Source organism: Ovis aries, chromosome 24 (genome assembly GCF_016772045.2).
Source record: "Ovis aries strain OAR_USU_Benz2616 breed Rambouillet chromosome 24, ARS-UI_Ramb_v3.0, whole genome shotgun sequence".
Classification (NCBI taxonomy): domain Eukaryota; kingdom Metazoa; phylum Chordata; class Mammalia; order Artiodactyla; family Bovidae; genus Ovis; species Ovis aries.
In genome coordinates this window covers 28,243,627-28,265,426 of record NC_056077.1, presented here as the reverse complement: position 1 = coordinate 28,265,426, position 21,800 = coordinate 28,243,627, and the positions used below count along the sequence as shown (strand labels likewise).

Genomic DNA, 21,800 nt, shown 5'->3' with positions numbered 1-21,800 from the left:
TATCCTTCACAACTCAAAATTTCATTTGCTTCTTGACCTCAGGTCTGCAGTTTTCTGACTTTCAAATATACCTCTCAGAGCTCTCATTATCTGATTTTTATTTTTCTCTCTGTTACCATGAGGTGAGTGAAGTGCTGTTGAGTGAATTATTCAGTTGTTACCTCTTATCCTCAGCAGTGTTCTCAGAGTGCCCCATTCTGTACCTAATGTAATTCAGTTCCTGAAAGAGGCCAAGACTGCATTGCCCAAGGACCTAAATGACCATAGACAATTCACTCTTGTCCAGTCCCCCAGCCTATTCCCTCCTGGGTTCACCAGTGGGCTCCTTTGCCTATTTTCCTAAACGCCTAAAACCCCTGAGTTCATAGTGTTAATGCCGTTTATGTCCAAGGCAAGATGATGTATGTTGGGTACCCAAATAGGGTTGAAGCAGTGAATCCAAGGAAAATGAACCTCTGACAATAAAATGCAAGAGTCTGGCTTACCTGGTCTCTCCCTGGGGGGAACCATGACTGTACAGAAAAGGGCACAGGGAATGATTCATTAGGTATGTTGGCCTTTTGCCCTAAGGTCAGAGGGATTTTTATCTTGCACTGAAACTAGACTAGCATGAGTCTACAGCTTAGAATCAGGAGAGGGAAAAAAAATGAGTCTTTTTTACAGTAAGAGGGGACTTAAGTGTTTTCATCCTTGGGACTAGATGTTGCATCTCAGTAAGCTGGTGGCCTTTATGGATAGAGACAAAATCATTTACAGCTCCTTTCTGTGTAACAATTCAGCAAAGTATTTCCCTAGAATGAAAGAGATGGTGACGTGGAAAGAGCACGTGGGCCTACACCTGGGGTTGACTTAGGCCCTTCTACTTGGTGACCTCGTTGAACAAGTCACATTCTCTAAAACTGGCTTAATACCAGAGTTTTAGGGGCTCAAGAGAGAGTGCATTTGCAGTACATTGTAAAATGCTCATTAAGTGGGTTTTTATAGGCTCAGCATCTGTATGAAGCACTGTATTATCCCTTTCTTCATTTGGTGTATTAGAATTAGGGGTTTGAAGAACAGGTAGCTTTGGAATGAGAGAGCATTAAAAAAGTGTCTACTGGGACTTCTCTGGTGGTCTGGTGGCTAAGACTTCACGCTCCCAGTGCAGAAGGCCTGAGTCAGGGATGTAGAAGACACATGCCCCCAACTAGAGTCCTCATGCAAAGAAGTGGCAAAGAAGATCAAAGACCCCGCCAGCCGCAGCTAGGACTCGACACAGCCAAATTATAAATAAAAAATAAATAAAAAAAGCTTAATTTCTCTGAAATATCTTTTTTTAAGTGTCCTTTTTGTGCCAGCATACAATTCTGTCAACCTCTTAAGCTAGAATCACACTGATGAGGACCCTCACCCAAAGAGCCCAAAGCTGCCCACGGTTAGCACCCAAGTGTTTTTTCCTGGCACATGAACCTCCTCTCATTCATCAGGAACTGCTGGCTGAAAACAAAATGAGTTGAGAATGAAATGTTGGAGGCTGATCAGAGATGGAGTCCGGGATAAACTTTAAGGTCTGCGTTTGGTCAGGCAGCCACACAAATTGTAGCTGAGCGGCTCCCCCGGGCAGCCAGACTGCAGGGTGGGCGCACGGGTGTCTCCAGGGCGTTCAGCACACAGAGAAGCCAGTGCATTTCTGGCAAGCTGGCTTTGTTCTCCCACAGGCCGGGAGGCTGAGTGAGCTCCCGAGGGAAGACTGGTCACCTGCTGATCACCACGTGCTGTCCTGCCTGCTCCCAGGCCGCCCGAACTTCCTTCACCCTCCACCAGAGGTCAGCCCCTGGTGAAACTTGGCCTGCCAAGCCTTGGCCAGCATCCCAGCTTTGCAGTTGTGCTTTATTTTTGGCACATCAGCCTTCCGTCCTCAAGTAGCAGGAAGAACAGCAAGATACCCTACTCGGGCCGCAAGTATCTGCTCGGGACACACTTCAGTCCTCTGCTGTCCCCTCTCCCTGGGCAGGTCCGGGACCTTTGGGATCCCCATCACGTTCACTCCAGGGCCTGCGAGGACATAGCGGTGAGTAGCTGGGTCAGTGAGTGATAAAAGCCAGTTGGGGAGCAGGAGAAGTCAGGGGGTAGAGAAGACAGAACCCTCCCAAACCCACTAGGCCCACTTCTCCCCACTTCTGACAGTAGGCGAACCCAGGAGAATGGCAGCATTGACTTTTGAAGGTATTTGTCCACAGAAAGTAGATCCCTGTGACTGTTTGCTGACTCAGTTTTGAGGAGACATGTTATGTTCCAAAAAGGACCGGGCTACGTCCTCGCATTTGGGAACCCTTTCCAAAGGCGCCTTGGGGGATGCAGGTGGGGACGGTGGACAGAGGCATGAAGCTGGCCCCAAGTTAGGCCTAGAGCAAGGGTATGGGGCAAGATGGACCTCACCACCCACCCGCCCAGTGCCAGAACTCCGGTGGAGCTAGTTGTGCCAGGGAATGGGGCCCCTGGATGGGATGGCATGCCAGGCTGGGTCCAGCTACACCCTCTGTGCATGGAGGGCTGGGGGAAGGGAGAGACCTACTCGGCTTTGAGAGGTGGGGAGCAGGGGAACAGATGCCCGCCTTGGAGCTTTACAGGACTCACCAGGAACTGGGCTAATTTTTCTGGGGAACAGACACTCCTGTGCTCAGCCAGGGTTGCTGACGGTGGAGTGGAGGCAGCGCCAGGCCTCCAGCTGGCAGAGGAGACCGTTGTTATTCTTGTCCTTCCCCCGGTAACCAGGCACCCAGCAGTGAAGACACCAGTCTTCCTGGAACAGCCAGCCTGTCCCCAGGCAGCCTGGGCTGCCACCAGTCAGCAAACTGGCCCCTTGATCAGGCCAGGCCTTCTTGGACCCAGAAAGCGAGATGGAAGTGGGACCAGAGGCAGCTTTGGCCGTACTGAGCAGAAGCTCGTGCCCATTTTCTCTCTGCCCCTCTTCCGGTCGGTACAGCATTTTCCCCATTCCTCAAATCCTCCGAGCAAGGAAGGAGTTCAGTGCCCAGTGGCCTCCACATTCCTGAAGCAAAGCTGGCCAGCTCCTCTGGGTCCAGGCCTGAGTGTCCTGGCTCTGCTCTGCTCACCCTGCAGCGGGGCCATCCAGGGCTCACTGGTCATCGTTAGGTAGGGCCCAGGGCATGCTGAGGACAGGACCATCCTGTGGGCACGAATCTGGACCAGAGGGATCCCTCTGGCTGCTGACTTACATCTGTGGAGCAGCACCTGCACTGGGCCCAGCAGGAAGGGTGGTTGGGAAGTCCCAGAGACCATCACAGTTGGATGGAGTGGGCACATGTCCATGAGTGACACCAGAGGCCAGGACCAGGGCTCACCCATCAAGCTCTGCCTCCCCCGGAGCACCTGGCACAGTGCTTCTCAGAGTATGAAAGAAGGATGGAGGAAAGGGGACTTCCTTGATGGTCCAGTGGTTAAGATGCCAAGCTTCCAGTGCAGGGGGTGTGGGTTTGATCCCGGGTTGGGGAGCGAGGATCCTGCATGCCCAGTGTTGCAGCCCCCAAAATAAAACAATACAGGCAAAAAAAAACTTTTTAAAAAAGGAGGGGAAAAAAATAGGAAGGAGGAAAGAGAACAGAGGAAGGAAGAGAGCAGGAGGAAGAGTGACGACAGAAGTCCTGAGTAAGGATGGGAGGAGTGAGGAAGCAGCAGGGAAGCATAGGAAGCCTGTCCTGGAAGGAGAGGTGTTTTCCTGGTAGGACAGTTACTTCTGGAGCAATAAGGTGAGATTATGGGGGCGCCATATTGAAGATGAAACCGTGAAGTTTCTCACCTTTTCCACAAGTGCAGAGGGCAGGCAAAGGAAAGCAGGACTGGCTTCATCTCCTCCAAGAGGAAAAGAAAAGGCACTTTAATTTGTCCTTTGCAGAGTTTGTTGGTGGTTCTTCCTAAACCCAGGGGTGTGTTGGCCTTGTCAGAGCTAACCCTAGGGCCCAGTGGTCTGATTCCTGCCTCGAACCTGGGCTTGGACCTGGCTGACCATCTGCTGCTCCTTCTGGGGAGCAACAGCTAACAAGGAGAACATTTTGCGAGCCACGTGGTCACCTGGGGTCACAAAAGTTTACAACAGTGGGGAGAAGCAAGCTGGGCTCTTTCCAGAGCTTTCTTAAAATTCACAAGTGGTTTTTAAATTTTATTTTTTTTAATTTATTGATTTTTAATTGAAGGGTAATTGTTTTACAGTGTTGTGTTGGTTTCTGCCATGTATCAACATGAATCAGCCGTAGCTATACTTAACGTTCCTTCCTTCTTGAACCTCCCTCCCACCTCCCATCCCATCCCACCCCTCTAGGCTGACAGAGCACCAGGTTGAGCTCCCTGTGTTATACAGCACATTCCCATTGGCTATCTATAAAATTCACAAGCATTTATTTTGAATATTCACAAGAGGTCAGCCCTCTGCCAGGAAATACAAAGCTAAGGGAGAGATGGTTTTAGACCTCACAGACCACATACCCTAGGTCAGGAAGGCTGACAGTTTCTTTCTGTTCCCCTCTTAGAGCTGACATGACCCAGGACAAGTCACTGCCAGACTCCTATTCAGCACAGAGCTTCTACGAGAACTATGAGCCCAAGGAGATCCTGGGCAGGTAAGGCCCAGACCTCCCCCAAGAAGTGCAGTCCGAGCTTCTGGCCGGCTCTGGGGGCAGGAGCAATCTCTCCTTGACCCTGAGCCCTGACCGTCTTCATCCCCAAAGCACTGTCCACTTGGAGAAAACTTCAGTTTGGGGTTTGGGATGGAGGAAGCAGGTATAAGGGCACCTAGATCAGAGACCCTCCCAGCAAAGGGAGCCCCACCCCCCAACCCCAGAGTTGTTGACAGCACATCCAAACCCAGCCTTGGCCCAAGGTCAGGGATCAGGCGTCAAAATGCAGCTCGCGGTCCTAGGAGTGTATAGTTTCTTCCTCTGAGCTGAGAAAGAGCACTGACGGGAACCAGGAGGCCTGACAGCAGACTTCTTCCTCTTTGGCTCCAGGCAAATCACCCCGCCACCCCCAAGCCTTCTTCAACCTTCTGTCCCCCAAAGCAGGGGTTCCTAACCTCCAGGATCTAATGCCTGATGCTCTGAGGTGGAGCTGATGCAATACTAATAGAAATAAAATGGACAATAAATGTAATGCGCTTGAATCATCCCGAAACCATCCCTCATCCCACAGGTCCGTGAAAAAACTGTCTTTCATGAAACTGGCCCCTGGTGCCAAAAATGGGCCCCAAAGTTGGCGACTGCTGCCCCGAAGCTCACAGGGAGTTGGGGGGCAAGGCAGGACCTTTCTACTGTGGCCTGAATGTGGGCCTCGCCCTGGGGTGAGGGGCCCCCAGGACCATCTGTCCTCTGCACCCCCAGGGGAGTGAGCAGCGTCGTCAGGCGTTGCATCCACAAGCCCACCTGCCAGGAGTACGCTGTGAAGATCATTGACATCACCGGCGGGGGCAGCTTCAGCTCCCAGGAGGTGCGGGAGCTGCGAGAGGCCACGCAGAAGGAGGTGGACATCCTGCGCAAGGTGTCGGGACTCCCCAACATCAGTGAGTGGTGGCCCCGAGCCGCAGCAGGGTGCTCTGCCCCCGTTCTGCGCTGATAACCCAGGCCAGGGAGTGTGGCCCCAGTGCAGCCAGCCAGAAACACCCAGACTGTCTCCCGCAACCCAGGGCTCCGGCAGCACAGTGCCCAGAGGCTTGGGGCTTCCAGCTCCACCTTCCTGCTCCCAGGATTCAGCTCCAAGGCTCTTCTTTCAGCCCCACAGAAGGGATGACAGGCAGGGGTGTGGGTGGGGGAATGTGGAGTTCAAAGTCCCTGGCTGCCCCCTCTCCCAGGGGGAGGGGGAGGCTTCCTTTAAAACCTGATACCCCATCCAGCTTCTGAGTCAGCCCACAGCGGCTTTAATCCCCTCGCCCCTGCACCTCCACTGCCCTGCCTGGGCTCCTCTGCTCCTGAGATGAGCCATTTCCATTTCAGTACAGCTGAAGGACACTTATGAGACCAACACCTTCTTCTTCTTGGTGTTTGATCTGTAAGTACCCAGGCCTGGGGCCTAACTGAGAAAATTCTACTGTGGCTCCCCATTCAGGGCTTCCTGGAGACAGCAGCCAGCCCCCTACATGGTGGACATCAAATAAGGACAGAAAGGCTTTAGGCAGATCAGCCCCTTGGGGTCAGGCTGCCAGGTTTTGAACCCTGGGTCCCTTCTGGGCGGGATGATTTACTTTCCACATCAGCTTTCTCATCAGTCTTGCAGGAGTAATAAATACACAGGGACTGACACAATGTAAATACTAGTCATTACTAACTACCATGCTGATGACCAGGGCCACCAGGCAATGCTTATTCCAGACACTGAGGATATGCAAGCCTACATGCGCTAGTTTTCACAGAGAGTGAGGAGAAAGCAATCAAGTCATGAAACACACACAGAGTTATGCACATATCCGGACACACAGAGCTGAGCAAGGGTCAGAGGGAGCGGGTGGGGAATGTTCTCCAGAAGGGACCTAAGCAGAGACCTGGATGAAGGGTGAGATGGAGTCCAGCCAAGACCCAGAGAAGGAGCCCCCAGCAGAGGGAAGATCTGAGGCAGTATTGGGGCAAGAGGCCCATGAGAGAGGCAGGCGGTAGAGATTGTATTTGGCATGAAGTTCAAAGATTGACATTATCATCAATGTCATCATCACCATTATCACTGTCAAAAACATGTTACTATTCCTCTGCTTGTGCACCAACAGGACTATTGAGATAAGCTCCTTGTCATCTAGAGACTAGATTTACTTCAGAGAATTATTCAAGCAGATTTTGTATTGTTGGAACTTAATTTTTGTTGTTGGAACTTTTTTTTTGTCACCCTACAGATCATGCACAGTGTTACTTTTTTTCATGGAGACACCATTTAATTTGGCCTTTGTGTATAATTAAACTGCCAGCTCTAGGAAGGCAGGAGCCTGCTGATGGACCTTGCAGTGTCCCAGTGTTTACTGGTACATCTTTTTGCTGCTGCTGCTGCTGCTGCCATTAGTGAATTCTCCTAGTGTGTTTAATATGGAATTGAAGTGATCAAAACCGGAGGCACACATTGCTTTTTAAGAACATGGTACCGATAATGTCTGAAACAAGGCTTACATCTGTAATTTGTGGGCTGCTCCTCAAACAGAACTCCCCTCCCTGCTGCACCAGCTAAATTCAAGGATTTTCTTGTCTCCCTCCAATACTGGCCAAAATCTCTTGGACCCTGCTTTCCCTGAAGGGGTGGGCAGGTGAGGTGAAGTCACTCAGTCATGTCCGACTCTTTGCGACCCCGTGGACTGTAGCCCCCCAAAAGCTCCTCTGTCCATAGGATTCTCCAAGCAACAGTACTGGAGTGGGTTGCTGGATCCCTCTGGCCTTGCCAAGCTGCAGCTGTCTCAGCTCTGCTCAGTGGCTCAGTCCTGTAGAGCCCTTGGGGGCAGCTCAAATGTCTCTAACCTTTGAAGAAGTTGCTCGGGAAGTTATTTATAATGCTGCCTCAAGTTGCCCTCCAGGGTATAACTAGATTATTCCAGCAGAGACCTCCTTCTAGATCCTCTCAAGTGGGAAGATGGAATCATACTTCTTAATCCTAAAAAATCCAAAAATAGACAAAAGCGCTCCTCCATCACTTGTACTGCTGCTGCTTCCATTTGTTCCTGGAAAAAGTCAGGACACTCTGGTCCTTCTGATCTGGGTCTGGGACCTTGGGCCAGTGACTCAGGGTCCCTTTCTCCTCCCCCGACTCTGATTTTGGCTTTGATGGGTCCCAGTCCATGCTGTCACTCTCACATGGGGGACCCTCACAATGGTGCCACCCCACCCTTCCAGTGTCCCTTGTTCTTACTCCAACCTTCCCAGACAGCCTCTCCACTCACTTCCCCAGCTCCTCCCTGCAGATTGTGGTCCTTCGTGGGGAGTGGGCCACTTTGCCCCTGGAGGTGTTAGGTGGGAAATAGGGTAAGGAGGGGGTAACCTGCTGGCCCATGCAGTGACAAATCCTCTGTCCCCACAGGATGAAGAGAGGGGAGCTCTTTGACTACCTCACTGAGAAGGTCACCCTGAGTGAGAAGGAGACCAGGTGAGGGTCCACTTGCCCCCTCCCTACTTCCTGTCCGAGTCCATCTTAGGCACGGAGGTCTTGGAGGCGGCACAGCGTGCACTGGTCTGGTTGGGGAGTGTGCACCATGGGCTATGGCGGTATCCTTCCTTCCTTGACCCAGCCTAGGTAGGCCTGCCTGTCTGGAGTCCTCTGTCACTTGCAGTCGGGCTGGCCTGTGGGCTTCAGTCTCCCCGCCTGTTACCTGACCCTGCAGAGTAGCAGATGAGGGTAACGTGTGCCTGTGCCATCCTAGGAAGATCATGAGAGCCCTGCTGGAGGTGATCGCCACCTTGCACAGACTCAACATTGTGCATCGGGATCTGAAGCCTGAGAACATCCTCCTGGACGATAACATGAACATCAAGCTTACAGACTTCGGCTTTTCCTGCCAGCTGGAGCCAGGAGAGAAGCTGCGAGGTCTGGTAACGTGACCCTGGCCCGTGTCAGGGGCTCAGGCTCTCTCATCAGCTCTCCTGGGAACAGGGACTTCCTGGGACTTTTTTCCCCCCAAGAATAAAAGAATCCTACCATTTCAAGGCTGGCTGTCTCTTCCCAGGACTGGGCTGAGCCAGGTTCCCACTGCCTGTGTTCTAACCCAGTGCTGGCTTCTATCACCAAACCACTGACAGGCCAAGCGGGTTGGCCACAGGAGCCAGCACCCTGGCCTGCCCTTGGCTCTGAGCCTGGGGCCGTGTTCAGAGTCCCAGTCCGGCCATACCACTTCAGTTTCACGTCTACTCTCTGTGGGCCTTTCTCTTCCATGTGCCTCTGCTGACCTGCCCGATGGAAACTGTCCCTGCAGAGGTCTGTGGGACCCCCAGTTACCTGGCCCCTGAGATCATCGAGTGCTCCATGAACGATGACCACCCCGGCTACGGGAAGGAGGTGGACATGTGAGTGTGCTGGGGGGAGGGGGGCGACCCGTAGGGACAGGCGTGCTCCCCTGACTGGGAGCACCAGGCTGGGGAAGAGGGAATACGGGTGGGCGCTACAGCCCGCCCACCTGCCTCGCTCCGCCGCTCCCCCGGTGCCAGGTGGAGCACGGGGGTCATCATGTACACGCTGCTGGCCGGCTCCCCGCCCTTCTGGCACCGCAAGCAGATGCTGATGTTGAGAATGATCATGAGTGGCAACTACCAGTTTGGCTCACCGGAATGGGACGACTACTCCGACACCGTGAAGGACTTGGTGAGAGGCCGGACATGCTGGCGCCCGGGCTCAGGCGAGGGGCAAGTCCAGTGTTCCCGGCGTGCGGTGTCGGAGTCGGGGGGAGCCTGCCGGGGGAGAGACCCCGGCCTGACACGTCCTCCGTTCCGCCGTGTTTCTCTCAGGTTTCCCGCTTCTTGGTGGTGAGCCCCCAGAACCGCTGCTCGGCAGAAGAGGCCTTGGCGCACCCCTTCTTCCAGCAGTACGTGGTGGAGGAAGTGCGTCACTTCAGCCCCCGGGGCAAGTTCAAGGTACTGCGGGCTCACCTCCCACTCAGGGCCCCTGAAACCCAAGCCCTGAGTGCCCTTCATAAGGACTCCTTACGACCACGGCGTTTCCAGAGCACCCGCCCTTCCCCTCCCAGCCAGCCCCGTGATGGTTCCAGCTGTTTCTTCCGGCTTCTGTTGCTGCTCTTGCGGGTCGGGCGGGAATGGGGGTAATCAGGGGCGGTGACGGCAGGACGCGCCCAACCGACGCCACGCAAGGCTTGGAGGCCTCCGAGCTCGGGTCGGCCTGCGCGGGGCGGGAGGAGACGGGCCCGGGGGGCGTGGCCCGGCGCTCAGGCCCCGCCCCCGCAGGTGATCTGCCTGACGGTGCTGGCTTCAGTGCGCATCTACTACCAGTACCGCCGGGTGAAGCCCGTGACCCGGGAGATCGTCATTCGAGACCCCTATGCCCTCCGGCCTCTGCGGCGACTCATCGACGCCTACGCTTTCCGGATCTACGGTCACTGGGTGAAGAAGGGGCAGCAGCAGAACCGGGCGGCCCTCTTCGAGAACACGCCCAAGGCCGTGCTCCTCTCCCTGGTTGAGGAGGACTTCTGAGGGAAGGGCGGGCAGGGTAGGTGGGGCGGGGATCAGGCACGGTGCAGACGCCACCGAAAAGGGGTGAGAGCGTGTGCAGGGCCCTGGCCAGGACCCCAGGAACTGGGGCCACTCTCCCCTCTCAGGGGCATCACTTGGTGGTCAGTGCAGCCGGAGCCAGGCCCCCGGACTGGGGGACCAGCTGTGGTCTAGAACCTGGAGCCTCTAGGAAGCTCCACTGCCCAGGTGTACTACCATCTCCGCTTCTCCTCTGGGAGGCCCAGAGTTATTCACACTCAGTGCACTGCCCAGAGGATCCCAGGGTGAGGATGAAAGAGAACAGTCTGAGAATCACAATCACAGGCGATCTTTACTGACCCCACAATATCCAGTGACACTACGGGAGCAGGTTCTTCTCTGGGGACGTGTATAGAGGCATGTGTATAGAGCCCTTGCATAATTAACAATAGAAAGGGAATCATCTGCTGTTTCTTCTGAGTACTATTCATTCTGTGACTCCCATGGTGCACAGTCTCACCTGGTAAATCCATGGTTCTCCTAGACCCTTTTAAGACTGACACTGAGCTTTAAAGAGCCCACGGAACTGCATTTTATGTGCTGGAAACCAGGTTCCCTCGGAGATGTGTGAAACCCCACAAATAAGGCAAATAAAGGAATAATTTTCTTTCTATGGCAACTTGCTGGCAAAACAAAGAGGCCTGGGGAGATTCTGGATTCCCTGAGAGCTCGGTAAAGAATCCGCCTGCAATGCATGAGACCCTGGTTTGATTCCTGGGTTGGGAGAGATTCTGCCTTGAATAATGTCAGATCCCTGGGTCAGACATCATGAAAGGGGAAGGAGCAGATTGAAAATTTTTTTCACAAACTGCCTTTCTGAGCACTGTGACCCAGCTGTTTGCATATGTAGCCCCTATATGGTCAATATCTGACCTCTAAGAGAAACATCCAGCTCCTGGCCACAATAAGTTGGGCCCCTTCTCCAGGACACAGTGTCACCCCTCGGTGGAGGTCAGGGTCCTTTCCTGCCCTGGGGAGAGGTGCCTGTCACAGAGGATGGGGAAAGGGATGGACGTCATCTGGAGTCTGGCTGTGTTTGGAATGTGGCCGGGGAGTGGCCTGGGTGCCACGCTTCTGGTTTCTGCATGGCCACTCACAGCTCTCCGGGAGGTCGGCCTGCACTGGAAGCGCAGCGGAAGCCTAGGTTGTCTGAGGCAGAATCCGGAGTGTTGCCCATCCTGCCACCAGAGAAGGGGAGAGAGAACGGACATTTGCTGAGAAAGGGGCCTGGGCCTCACCCAGCTCTCCTGCTCCAGCTCTCAGGGCCTGCTGTGGTCTGAGGAGTTTGGGGGCTGGGGACTGGGGAGGGCCCAGATTGGAAAGAAAAGTGGCGTGAGGGCAGGTCCAGAGGGCATGCCATTCCTGGGGAGTGGGGAGAGGTAAGAAGGGACCTTGGGACAGAGTGGAGGAATCGAGGGTGGTCCTGAGACTGCATGGAAGGCGGGAAAGGCCGTGCCTAATAATTTCCAACTGTTGGCAGTTTAGACTAATAACTCAGCCAAAAAGAACCTGTTGGCAACAAGTGAGAACATCACAGTGTCAATCAGTACTCACACTTTTCAAAGAACTTTCACGTGGATTCCCGCATTTGCTATTTCTCTTACTGCTCTGGAGGGTAGGTTTTGTTCACCATCTCACAGACCCCAGAATCAGATACCAGGAAGATTTACATGTCTTTCCCAAGGCCAACCACTGCTTCAGCGGAATCAGCAGCAAACCCAATTTCCTGGTCCCCAGACCAATACTTTCTCCACTCCTTTGTCCTAAGGTAAAAGGGGAAAGACTTTTCTGGTGGCCCAGTGGTTAAAAATCCGCCTTGCAATGCAGGGAATGGGGTTCGATTCCTGGTCGGGGAATGAAGATCCCACATTCCTTGGGGCAAGTAAACCAGTGCACTGCAACTACTGAGCCCAGGTGCCACAACTAGAGAGTTTGTGAGTCACAATGAAAGATCCTGCCTGATGCAATGCAGCCAAACAAATAAGTAAATAAACGTTAAAAAAAAAAAAAGAAAAAGGTGAGGATAATCCACAAGGCCTCTCTACCATCCTTAAGGGACCCAGGAGCAGGAGGAGCTGCAGGGAGATTAATCAAAATAAATCTACAGACAAAGCAGAAAGTCCTAGAAGGCAACTTGGGAGCTGGGAACTCTACCATTCAGGGGCCAGCATTGACCATCACTAATCATCCATATGAAATGAGCAGGTCCCAGAACTTCCCTGAGACTATTTTTCCTTGATTGTAAAACAAAATGGTGGCAGAAAATGTTTTTTTTACATGCCCTCTTGTTAGAAAAGTTAATATTTCAATGATCCCTCGCCATGACCTATGGATGTGGCCATTCCAGTCCCCTCCCTCTGCATGCCTAGCTATGAAGACAAGAGAAACCCATATAATTAAGACGTCAGACATAGTCTCCCTCGGTGCTGAGAACTGGCAGGAAAAGGCACCGGGCTCCTGGCTTTACCTGGTGAGCTCGGCTTGCCTTCTCTTCTGGACCCACACCCCTCAGTGGAGAGAGAGGGGTGGAAGCAGCGCCCACAGCAGCTCCAGTGCCACCTGTGCTCCAGGAGACCAGGACCCAGCCCCTCACCTGGTGGTGACACGTGCCCGGTGGTTGGCAGAGCCGTCGGCTGTGTCGATCCAGGACGCCCCCCGGAGGACACGCATGTCCTGGTCGGCAGCCTGGTACTGTGACGCCGTCCACTCCCATATGTTGCCCATGAGGTCATAGAGCCCTGCAGCACAGCGGTGGCTCAGGCCCTGGCTGGGTATGCCCCCCACACCTGCCCTGACCAACAACGGCCCGGGGGGACCGACTGCTTCCCACCGCTGCTTCTCCTGCCTCGACCACCAGGCAGAACCATCCCGCCAACCAATCTGTGAGCGCTGACAGCAACCCGCTGTGCAGTCTTACCGTAGTCGTTCTGTGGGGGGAAGGCATTCACGGGGGAGACGCCGTGGAAACCATCCTCAGCCTTGTCGCCCTTGGGGAACTTTCCCTGGGGTGGGTGGGAAGGGATGTTTAGGCTACAGGATTTACCATCCACTTGCCCAGAGGGGTTTTAACCAAGGCCATCTTGCGGCACCCTCTGGGGTAGGGGAAGGGCATGGGGCAGTGACCTGAGGTCCCAAGCCAGCTGCCTCATGTCCTCCACCATGACCTCCTGGCTGGATTAGGAAGTGTGTGGTTCCCCATGTGTCCACACCCGCCCAGCCCGCCTACTTCTCCACTCTCAGAGACTTCCCTCAGCTGCATGAACCCCGTGTGCCTTCGGAGGAAAGGCCCCGTCTCCCCACTCTGTACCCCGCCTCTCCCTATAGGAACCAGTGTTCCCCTGTACCTTCCCCTTCCCTTCCACCACCAACAGGCTTCACTCTCCCTTACCTGCCCTGACCCTGCCTTCCTCACCTCCTGCTCTTTACCACCAAGATTCTGGAACAAGTAACCAGTGTTTGCTGAGGTCATTTGTTCAACTTATTCATTTGATTGGAGGGTAGTGGCTCTGTGCACGAGCCCTCGGAGTCTGTCATGTCTCTGGACACACTGGACCCTTTCCCACTGCTGACACACATGGTGTTTCCTCCACTTTTCTCCTGGCAAGCTTCAGTTCCACCAGCCCAAATGGCACGTTCACCGTCCAGTCACTCCCCACCGTCCCAGGCAGGGATGTGCTCCCGAGCACACACTGCTCATCTTCACCACGCAGCCCCACTACACTGTCTTTTGCCCTTTACCAGGTTTCCAGTCTGTTAGAACACGGAGGCCCCTGAATCCCATGGCCTAATGCCATGCCCAGGCTGCAGCAAGTCTCAATCCACAGCCTGAGAAAAGAACAAGGGCGAGGAACTTGTCTTACCTGCCACAGGTTGGTGCGGTTTGGCTGGAACTTGTTTCCCCAGGGGTACACCTGACCTGCCGGGAGGGCAAGGAGACAGCAGAGGAGGGGAGAGGTAAAGGGTTGGGGAAGAAGGGAAAGACACAGAAGGAGCGAGGGGACCGAAAGGAAGAGGAGGTGATGAGAAAGAAGAGTAAGATGACTCACTTTGACATCTCACACCCTTCCCTTGCCCTCATAGAACTGCACTCAGAGCCCCTGACTTCTGATCTGTTCCTGGACAGCACAGTCCTAGGTGTGGTTTGGACCAGTGCCATTCTGTAGACTATCTGTTACCCACTCATGCTGGGGTAAGTACAGAAACCGAGGGTAAGCACTGAGAGACTTGTTCATTGGACTTAGACTGGATCAATGGACAAGCAACCTCATTTACCACATTAATAATACTGACTATGGGTATAGCTGATGTTCATTCAAAGAGTGTGTAGAGGCAGTGAATACGGGGAATTGCCATTTCACTCTAACTTTTTGTTTAGTTAGGACTGAAAAATAACTGAATTATGAATAAACAGCAGTTTGTCACATTAATCCCTCCACAGCTATGGAAAAGGTATCCAGTGCAGGCAATACTTTTCTTTTCCTCATGCCATGTGGTTCTGATTGTGTTTATCTGAAATGGCACATGTCTGTGGAATCTTCAACAACTAAAAAAAAGTATGTCTGTTTTTTCATTCCATTTTCTAGCTATTAATTTTTATGGTGTTTTATGGAATTTCTGGTTTGAGACAGATTAGAAATAACAGTAACAATTGATCCATGACAGAATGTAAGAAGCACTACTCCAGGGAGTGTGAGCCCATCCCACCCTTTGAAGCCCCCCCTCCCCCGCCCCCATGCAAGGCAGGATGGAGAGAAAGAATCAAGGGAGCTCGCCCTGGCGTCTCTATACCCTTCAAGCCCCCTCGGGCAGCAAATTCCCACTCTTCCTCAGTGGGCAGCCGTTTCCCCCGCCAAGCACAGTAGGCACGGGCATCATTCCAGCTCACGTGTACCACTGGGAACTCCAGTTTCTCTCGGATGCCAGAGCCAGGACCTGCAGGCTGATAGCCAGGATGAAGTGAGACAAGCTTCTGGGAGCTCATGGAAGTCTGAGGAAGGCTAGGCTTAGGGTGCCTGAGTTCAGCTTTTACCACTAGATGGAGCAAGGAAGTAGGAAGAGAGAGCCTGGTGAGTGAGGAGAGGTCCAGAGACAGAAAGGACTACACGAGACAAAAGGGAGAAAGGGGACAAAGAGGATGGGCCAGGGTAAAAGGACCGGTGCAGAGCACATGGGGCAGCTTGGCTGCTTCCCTGAAATTTCTCCATCATCCTTTAAAACTCAGTATTCCCAGATGCACAAGGGATCACGGGAAGCCAGGCTTCCAGAATGAGAGTCAGCAGGGGTAAGGGACAAAACAGAGGAACCAACCCTTACCTGCCTCCAGAATGCCCTTTCCACGGGGAGCCACCAGAGGAGAGACTGTGAAAAAGAAGGAGCGCAATTACAAGGTGCTCTGACCCAGCGAGGCACCTTCCTGACGGACACCCAGGAGGCAGAGACTTCAGGCTGAGACTCCGGTGGTCCAAGTGAGGCTGTGTCTGGGATCTTTTACTTATTCATTTGTTTATGGCTATGCAGGGTGTTTGCTGCTGCGCGGGCTTTCCTCTAGCTAGGGTGAGCGGGGCCACTCTCTAGTTGCTGTACGCGGGCTTCTTGTTGCGGTGGGTTCTCTTATCGTGGCTCATGGGCTTCAGTAGTTGGGGCACACAGCCTTAGTCACTCCTTGGCATGTTGGATCTTCCTGGATCAGGGATCAAACCCTCATCTCCTGCGTTGGCAGGCGGATTCTTTAACACTGAGCCACCCTTATTAGAAGGAGGCTTCTCCAGGGGTTCTCTGGCTGGTCCAGGGAGTACCCTGAACCCTGTGCATTATTTGCATCTTACAGGGTCTCTCTATGCGGACCTCAGCACAGAGTGAACTTCATCTGGCTCTTCCAGGGTGGGTCTCTCTGGCTTCTTCCCTGCCTCTGGTTCTCAGGTTTGATTCTCTACGGTGGCCCAGGTGACCCCCTAGACCCCATAGGGTTCTCGGTCCAGGTCCCACTCCCATGAACCCAGCTGCAAGCCTGGGTTCTCTTACCTGCATTCTCTGGGTTGCTTTGTTTCTAAGCTCATCAGAGACAAGGTCCTCAAAGACAAAGCTCCAGCCAAACACCTCAGCCTCTGTGCGGTATTTTTTCTCCCTGACAAACTCCCTAAAAAGAGAGATTTCATAATTTAGCTGACAGGCTTCTGTGCTCCACCCTCACCCTCTCTTGCTCCAGCAAACCTCATACACCCTTATCCTATTAGTCACACATCATAGAGTCCTCAGGAACTACAAGGAATTAACCTGAGAGCCTGAGCAGATTTTCTTTTAAAATTTGTTTCTGTGCGTGCAGTTCACAAACAGGAGAATTCACACTTTCTGGGGTATAGTTTTGTGAGTTTTGATAAAGCATATAGTCATTGTCACAATCAAGATACAGAGCAGTTCCATTAACTGCCCCCCAAAATTCCCCGATGCCTCCTCAATCACTGATCTGTTTTTCGTCTCTATAGTTCTGCCTTTCCCAGAATATCAATTCACATAGACTGAATCCTGCAGTATGTAGTTTTGGGGTCTGCCCTCTTTCACTTAGCATACTGCTTCCAAGAAGCATCCGTGTTGTTGACATTGTCAGTAGTTTGTGGCCTTTTTTTTTTTTTTTTTGGCAGTTTTTGTTCTTTTTTATTGGTGAGTAGTATTTCACTGGATGGATAGACCAGATTTCATCTGGATTATCTCCAGTTTTTGAAGATAATGAATAAAGCTGCTCAGAAGATTCAAGGTCAGGGAATGGGTCTCTCTTCATCACATACCTAATCTCACATCAATCATGGGAGGAAGGGAGAACAGGTTTTACTATCTCCTTCAGACAGATGAGAGAAATTGAGTCAAATCAAAATGACTTGCTGAGGGACTTCCCTGTGGTTGAGCGGTTAAGAATCTGCCTTGCAATGCAGGGAGTGTGGGTTTGATCCCTGGTTGGAAAACTAAGAGCCCGCATGCCGAGGAGCTTCTGAACCTGAAAGCCACAACTAGAAAGTCCAAGTGCTGCAACTAAGACCCAATGTCACCAAATAAATAAGTGAATTTTTTTTAATGACTTGCTAAGATTTTAGAATGGATTTTCATATAGTTTGGTATGGCTGAGCCAATTTCAACATGCAGATTTCCAGGATAAGACAGATTGTTTTCTCTGGACTGAGAGTACCCGGTTGGTGTCAGCCCTCTGATAATGAGAAGACACTGTTCACCCATCAAAGGGGTATTGAGAATGGAGGAGGAGGTGAGATTTGGTAGCAATAGCTACTTACTGACCTCTGACCATCTGAATGGTTTGAGACTCTTACCAGAGAGGTAAACACAGATTATGGATTCTAAGCAAAGTTTAGGGGCTTGCTGGGGGTGATGTTATATTTCATCTAAAAGGTCATCATTTGAAACATAAAAGAATGCATCTAGCTAGCTAGCAATTTATGGATGTCATGATGTGGTGTGAGCCTGATCAGAAGTGATTTCTCCTTTGATTTTAATAACTTTCCTTTAAAAAATATTTTTTAAAGCATATATAACATATTATAGAAAAATGAGAAAACATAGGTAAGTGAAAAGAAAAAAACTAAAATCATCCATTATCACACCAAGATACAACTGTCTATATTCTCTCCCTCTTCACTCCACAACCAAGTTTTTTTTTTTTTTTAAGATGACATCTCTAATTTATTTATTTATTTATTTTGGCTACACTGTGCAGCATGCAGAATCTCAGTTCCCTGACCAAGAACTGAACAAGTGCCCTGCCTTGGGAGCACAGTCTTAATCACTAGACTGCCACTGATGTCCCCAATCAAGGGTTTTTAAATCGCTTTCATAAGGTTCTTCCTGTCATTATTTTCATTGGGAAATCACAAAAACATGAGCAAGATCCATCACCTCATGCAATATTGCTTCTTCCAGTTCTTTTTAATGCATATACATTCTATACACATAGTTTAAAAAACTGGGCCATATCTTGTGTAGTATTTTGTAACCTTTCTTCACAACACTTTTTAACTCTCTTTTTGACAACAGGGTTTTTTTAAGGCTGCTAAGTATTCTGTTATATTGATACAATATATTTAAGCCATCCTTAAGTTGTTAACATTTATTTACAAAGTCACCTTTTTAGCTAAACAACCTTCATTCTTTAACACTAATCCCTAGAGGTGGAACCAATGAGTTAGAAGGCCTGAGGAATTTACTGCCAATCTTTATGTTTATTTTAGCCTGAGTCTCCTGAATCAATTTTCACCAACAAGTTTTGATCTTGAAAACTTTTAAATCCACAAATGTAAAATTTAAGTCATTTTTCACATTTGCTTTATTTATCTTCCCATCCTCTCCCTTTCCTTCCCCACTCCTTTCTATATACTCCTCCCTCCACTCTTTGAAGGTAAATTACTGACATATGCTGGATCATTTTCTACTTTAGCCTAGCCAAAATGTATCACTTTGGGGACACCGAGGCATTCAACATGACAATCTGATTCTTAGATTAAGCTGGAATAAAAACGTTTGATTCTGGAAATAATTCCATTTACTAATAATGGGTTGGCCAAGAGTTTGTTCAGTTAGTTCAATAACGTCCTTGTTGAAACAGAAAAATACGTCATTTTTACTTAAAACCAAAAGCACTTTTTGGCCAACCCAATATAAAGGGAATTTAAGGAACTCTCAACTATTATGACCCTTCTCTCGATTTCTCCTCCCCTGTTGAAGAGTGTCTGACTTCTGCCCATATTTCTCAGCGCTATGCCCAGTGCATGGGACAATCCACTGGCTCAAGAATCAGGGGATCTGAGTTACAGGCCCAACTGGCCACTAACGAAAAATGAGGTAAACCTCTTTGGACTTCAGATTCCTCATCTGAAAAATGCAGATAACACTTGTAAAGATCATATTCTGATAGTGAACAAGCTAATCTCCTTTTAAATATTGTGAAATATTATTAGAATAACTCTTCCACGAGTTATTTCTTCTGGAAGAACACTGGGAGTACCTGAAGTCTTTGTTGGTGACAGGAAATATGTCGATGGCAAAGGGTTTTACCGTCACCTCACGGACAGGTCCTTCACCATCTCTGCCGTCTGGTGAATTGGTTCCCATCTGGAATCTCCCACCTGGTAGCTGGACCATGTTGGTTGTCTGCCCATTTCCTGCTGAGGAAAAAGAGAGTGGTCATTAATTACATGAATATATATAAAACAAGTGGCAATATTTGGATCATATAAGACTCAATGCTATAGTGAAAAAATCTGGAGGTTGAAAAATTTGGCTTTAAATTCTTATTCTGTCACTTAATTTGCTGAATGACCTTGGGCAAATTACTTCTTCTGGATTTCAGTTTCTTCATTTATAAAAAGGGGGTAATATCTAACTAACTCAAATGCATGGCTATATTAACATGTGTGAAATGTTTAGCACATGGTAGGTTTTCAACCGGAGAAGGCAATGGTACCCCACTTCAGTACTCTTGCCTGGAGAATCCCATGGATGGAGGAGCCTGGTAGGCTGCAGTCCATGCATGAGGCCGAGAAGAGTGAGACATGACTGAGCGACTTCACTTTCACTTTCATGCATTGGAGAAGGAAATGGCAACCCACTCCAGTGTTCTTGCCTGGAGAATCCCAGGGACGGGCGGGGGAGCCTGGTGGGCTGCCGTCTATGGGGTCGCACAGAGTGGGACACGACTGAAGTGACTTAGCAGTTAGCAGGTTTTCAACAAATGATTTTCTTTCTTTACCTCTCTGTCCCTCTACATGACAACCCTTTGTTCCACTGAGATAAATCTAAACATTTTAAGAATCTGCCTGCCAATGCAGGAGATGCAGGTTTGATCCTTGGGTTGGGAAGATCCTCTGGAGAAGGAAATGGCAACCCACTACAGAATACTTGCCTGGGAAATTCCATGGACAGAGGAGCCTGGTAGGCTACAGTCCCTGGAGTCACAAGAGTCGGACACGAGTTAGCGACTAAACAACAGCATAGGCTTAAATACATCTATCAACTTTCCACTCATTCTTCTGCTCATGTTGTTTCTTTGCCTCTTCTCCATTACATTAGAAAGAAAAGAACTATATCTATTTTCCCAGGTTATACCTGGCACCTAGCACAAGTACACAAAAATTATCATCAAATAATCGAATGAACTCTCTCATACTTGCTGTTTGAATACCTCAAAAAAAAAAAAATCATAGAATTAAAAGGATCTTTGTTTCAACTCCCTCATTTGACAGGAAGAAACCAAGACCCTAAAGGCCACACTTTTCTGGCTTGATGTACTACTTTGCTGTGTTTTTACCTAAAGATGTCTAAGTTCCCTAAAGGCAGAGTCCACATGTTTTCATGTTCCCCAGAATCTTATCTCTGGCCCTTTTCTGGATCTCATTTTGACACACACTAATGATTTCATCAACTTTAAGGGAGGCTGGAGGGTGGAATAGAGCAAGCAGGAAATTCTCAGACTAAAAGAGAACTAAGAAACAACACACAAGAACAATATTTGAATTTTATTTTGACATTAATTCAACAAGTAAACTATAATTTAAGAACAGAGCAGATGAATTTGAACACTAACTGGATGTTTAGTGACATTAAGGAGTATTGTTAATTTTTTATGTGGGAGAGTTAGTGATACTTGTGTGTGTGTGTGTGTGTGTGTGTGTATGTGATTTCTCGTCTTTTTGGCTATTCAAACTAATTACGAATAAAACTGTATCGTGCCTCAATTGACTCCAAACTAAATCTCCCAGAGGAATGGAAAAATGGAAGGGGTTCCAAACAAGCCAGATTAAAACTGGCAACTGTTTAAGCTGGGAAACAGGTACGTGGGGGGTGGGGGTGGGGCGGGCGGGAGAAGCTTGTTTTATTAATTTTTTTATGCTCAAAAGATTCCAGAATAAATTAAAAGTTAAAAAAAAAAAGTGAAATACAACGATATGAACTGTTAATCCCCTCGCCCAGTTGGCCGCCCCTGGGAGGTAGGCGCTGCCAGCCGCGGTGGCCGAGCGCCCCACCCTTTTCCTCCTGCCTCCTGGGACAGTCGGGCAGGCCAGCACACTGACCTAGTTCGAGCCACCGGCCGGAGAAGAGCGACAGCACAGTCAGCAGCGAAGACAGCGAAATGCCCATGCCGGGAACACGAGCCCGGTGAGCACCGCCGCAGCAGTAGCACCACCCTGCGGCTCTGCTGCGCACGCGCCCCGCACGCCTCACGTCCGCGGCCGTGCCCTGCGCGCGCGTGCGCATTGCTCACGAGAGCCCACCCAGCTAGAAATAAGTCCGCCTACGTTGTGTTCTAGAACCGGTTAATTAAGAAAAAGCTATTTCCTCAGGATTAAGGTCTAGAAGCTGAACCTCCAGTGTTTTGGTCATCTGATGTTAACAGCTGTATATTGTCACCCTGCTTATTTAACTTATATGCAGAGGACATCATGAGAAACGCTGGACTGGAAGAAACACAAGCCGGAATCAAGATTGCCAGGAGAAATATCAATAACCTCAGATATGCAGATGACACCACACTTATGGCAGAAAGTGAAGAGGAACTCAAAAGCCTCTTGATGAAAGTGAAAGAGGAGAGTGAAA

At 50.4% G+C, this 21,800-nt stretch overlaps 2 protein-coding genes across 8 annotated transcripts; one reads left to right on the top strand and one right to left on the bottom strand.

The window, feature by feature from the left end:
- Positions 1 to 1,928: 1,928 nt before the first annotated feature.
- Positions 1,929 to 10,827, top strand: PHKG1 (phosphorylase kinase catalytic subunit gamma 1). Its single transcript, XM_027961834.2, has 10 exons — positions 1,929 to 2,050; positions 4,527 to 4,616; positions 5,373 to 5,551; positions 5,982 to 6,036; positions 8,035 to 8,100; positions 8,375 to 8,538; positions 8,924 to 9,014; positions 9,156 to 9,309; positions 9,453 to 9,578; positions 9,906 to 10,827. The coding sequence occupies exons 2-10, from the start codon at positions 4,534 to 4,536 to the stop codon at positions 10,149 to 10,151; spliced, it is 1,164 nt and encodes a 387-aa protein (XP_027817635.1). The 5' UTR covers positions 1,929 to 2,050; positions 4,527 to 4,533; the 3' UTR covers positions 10,152 to 10,827.
- SUMF2 (sulfatase modifying factor 2) lies at positions 10,482 to 21,476 on the bottom strand. Of its 7 annotated transcripts, none has more exons than XM_012104416.4 (9): positions 21,278 to 21,476; positions 19,213 to 19,372; positions 16,230 to 16,344; positions 15,522 to 15,566; positions 14,997 to 15,147; positions 14,069 to 14,124; positions 13,126 to 13,210; positions 12,802 to 12,946; positions 10,482 to 11,386 (listed from the first exon to the last, which is right to left on the bottom strand). In XM_012104416.4, exons 1-9 carry the CDS (start codon positions 21,459 to 21,461, stop codon positions 11,302 to 11,304), a joined length of 1,026 nt encoding a protein of 341 aa, XP_011959806.3. In that variant the 5' UTR covers positions 21,462 to 21,476; the 3' UTR covers positions 10,482 to 11,301. The 7 variants fall into 7 exon arrangements, with proteins under 7 accessions (XP_011959806.3, XP_004020989.4, XP_060261839.1 ...); XM_004020940.5 differs by having other exon boundaries at positions 19,213 to 19,369; XM_060405856.1 differs by lacking the exon at positions 16,230 to 16,344 and having other exon boundaries at positions 19,269 to 19,372.
- Between the last annotated feature and the right edge of the window lie 324 nt (positions 21,477 to 21,800).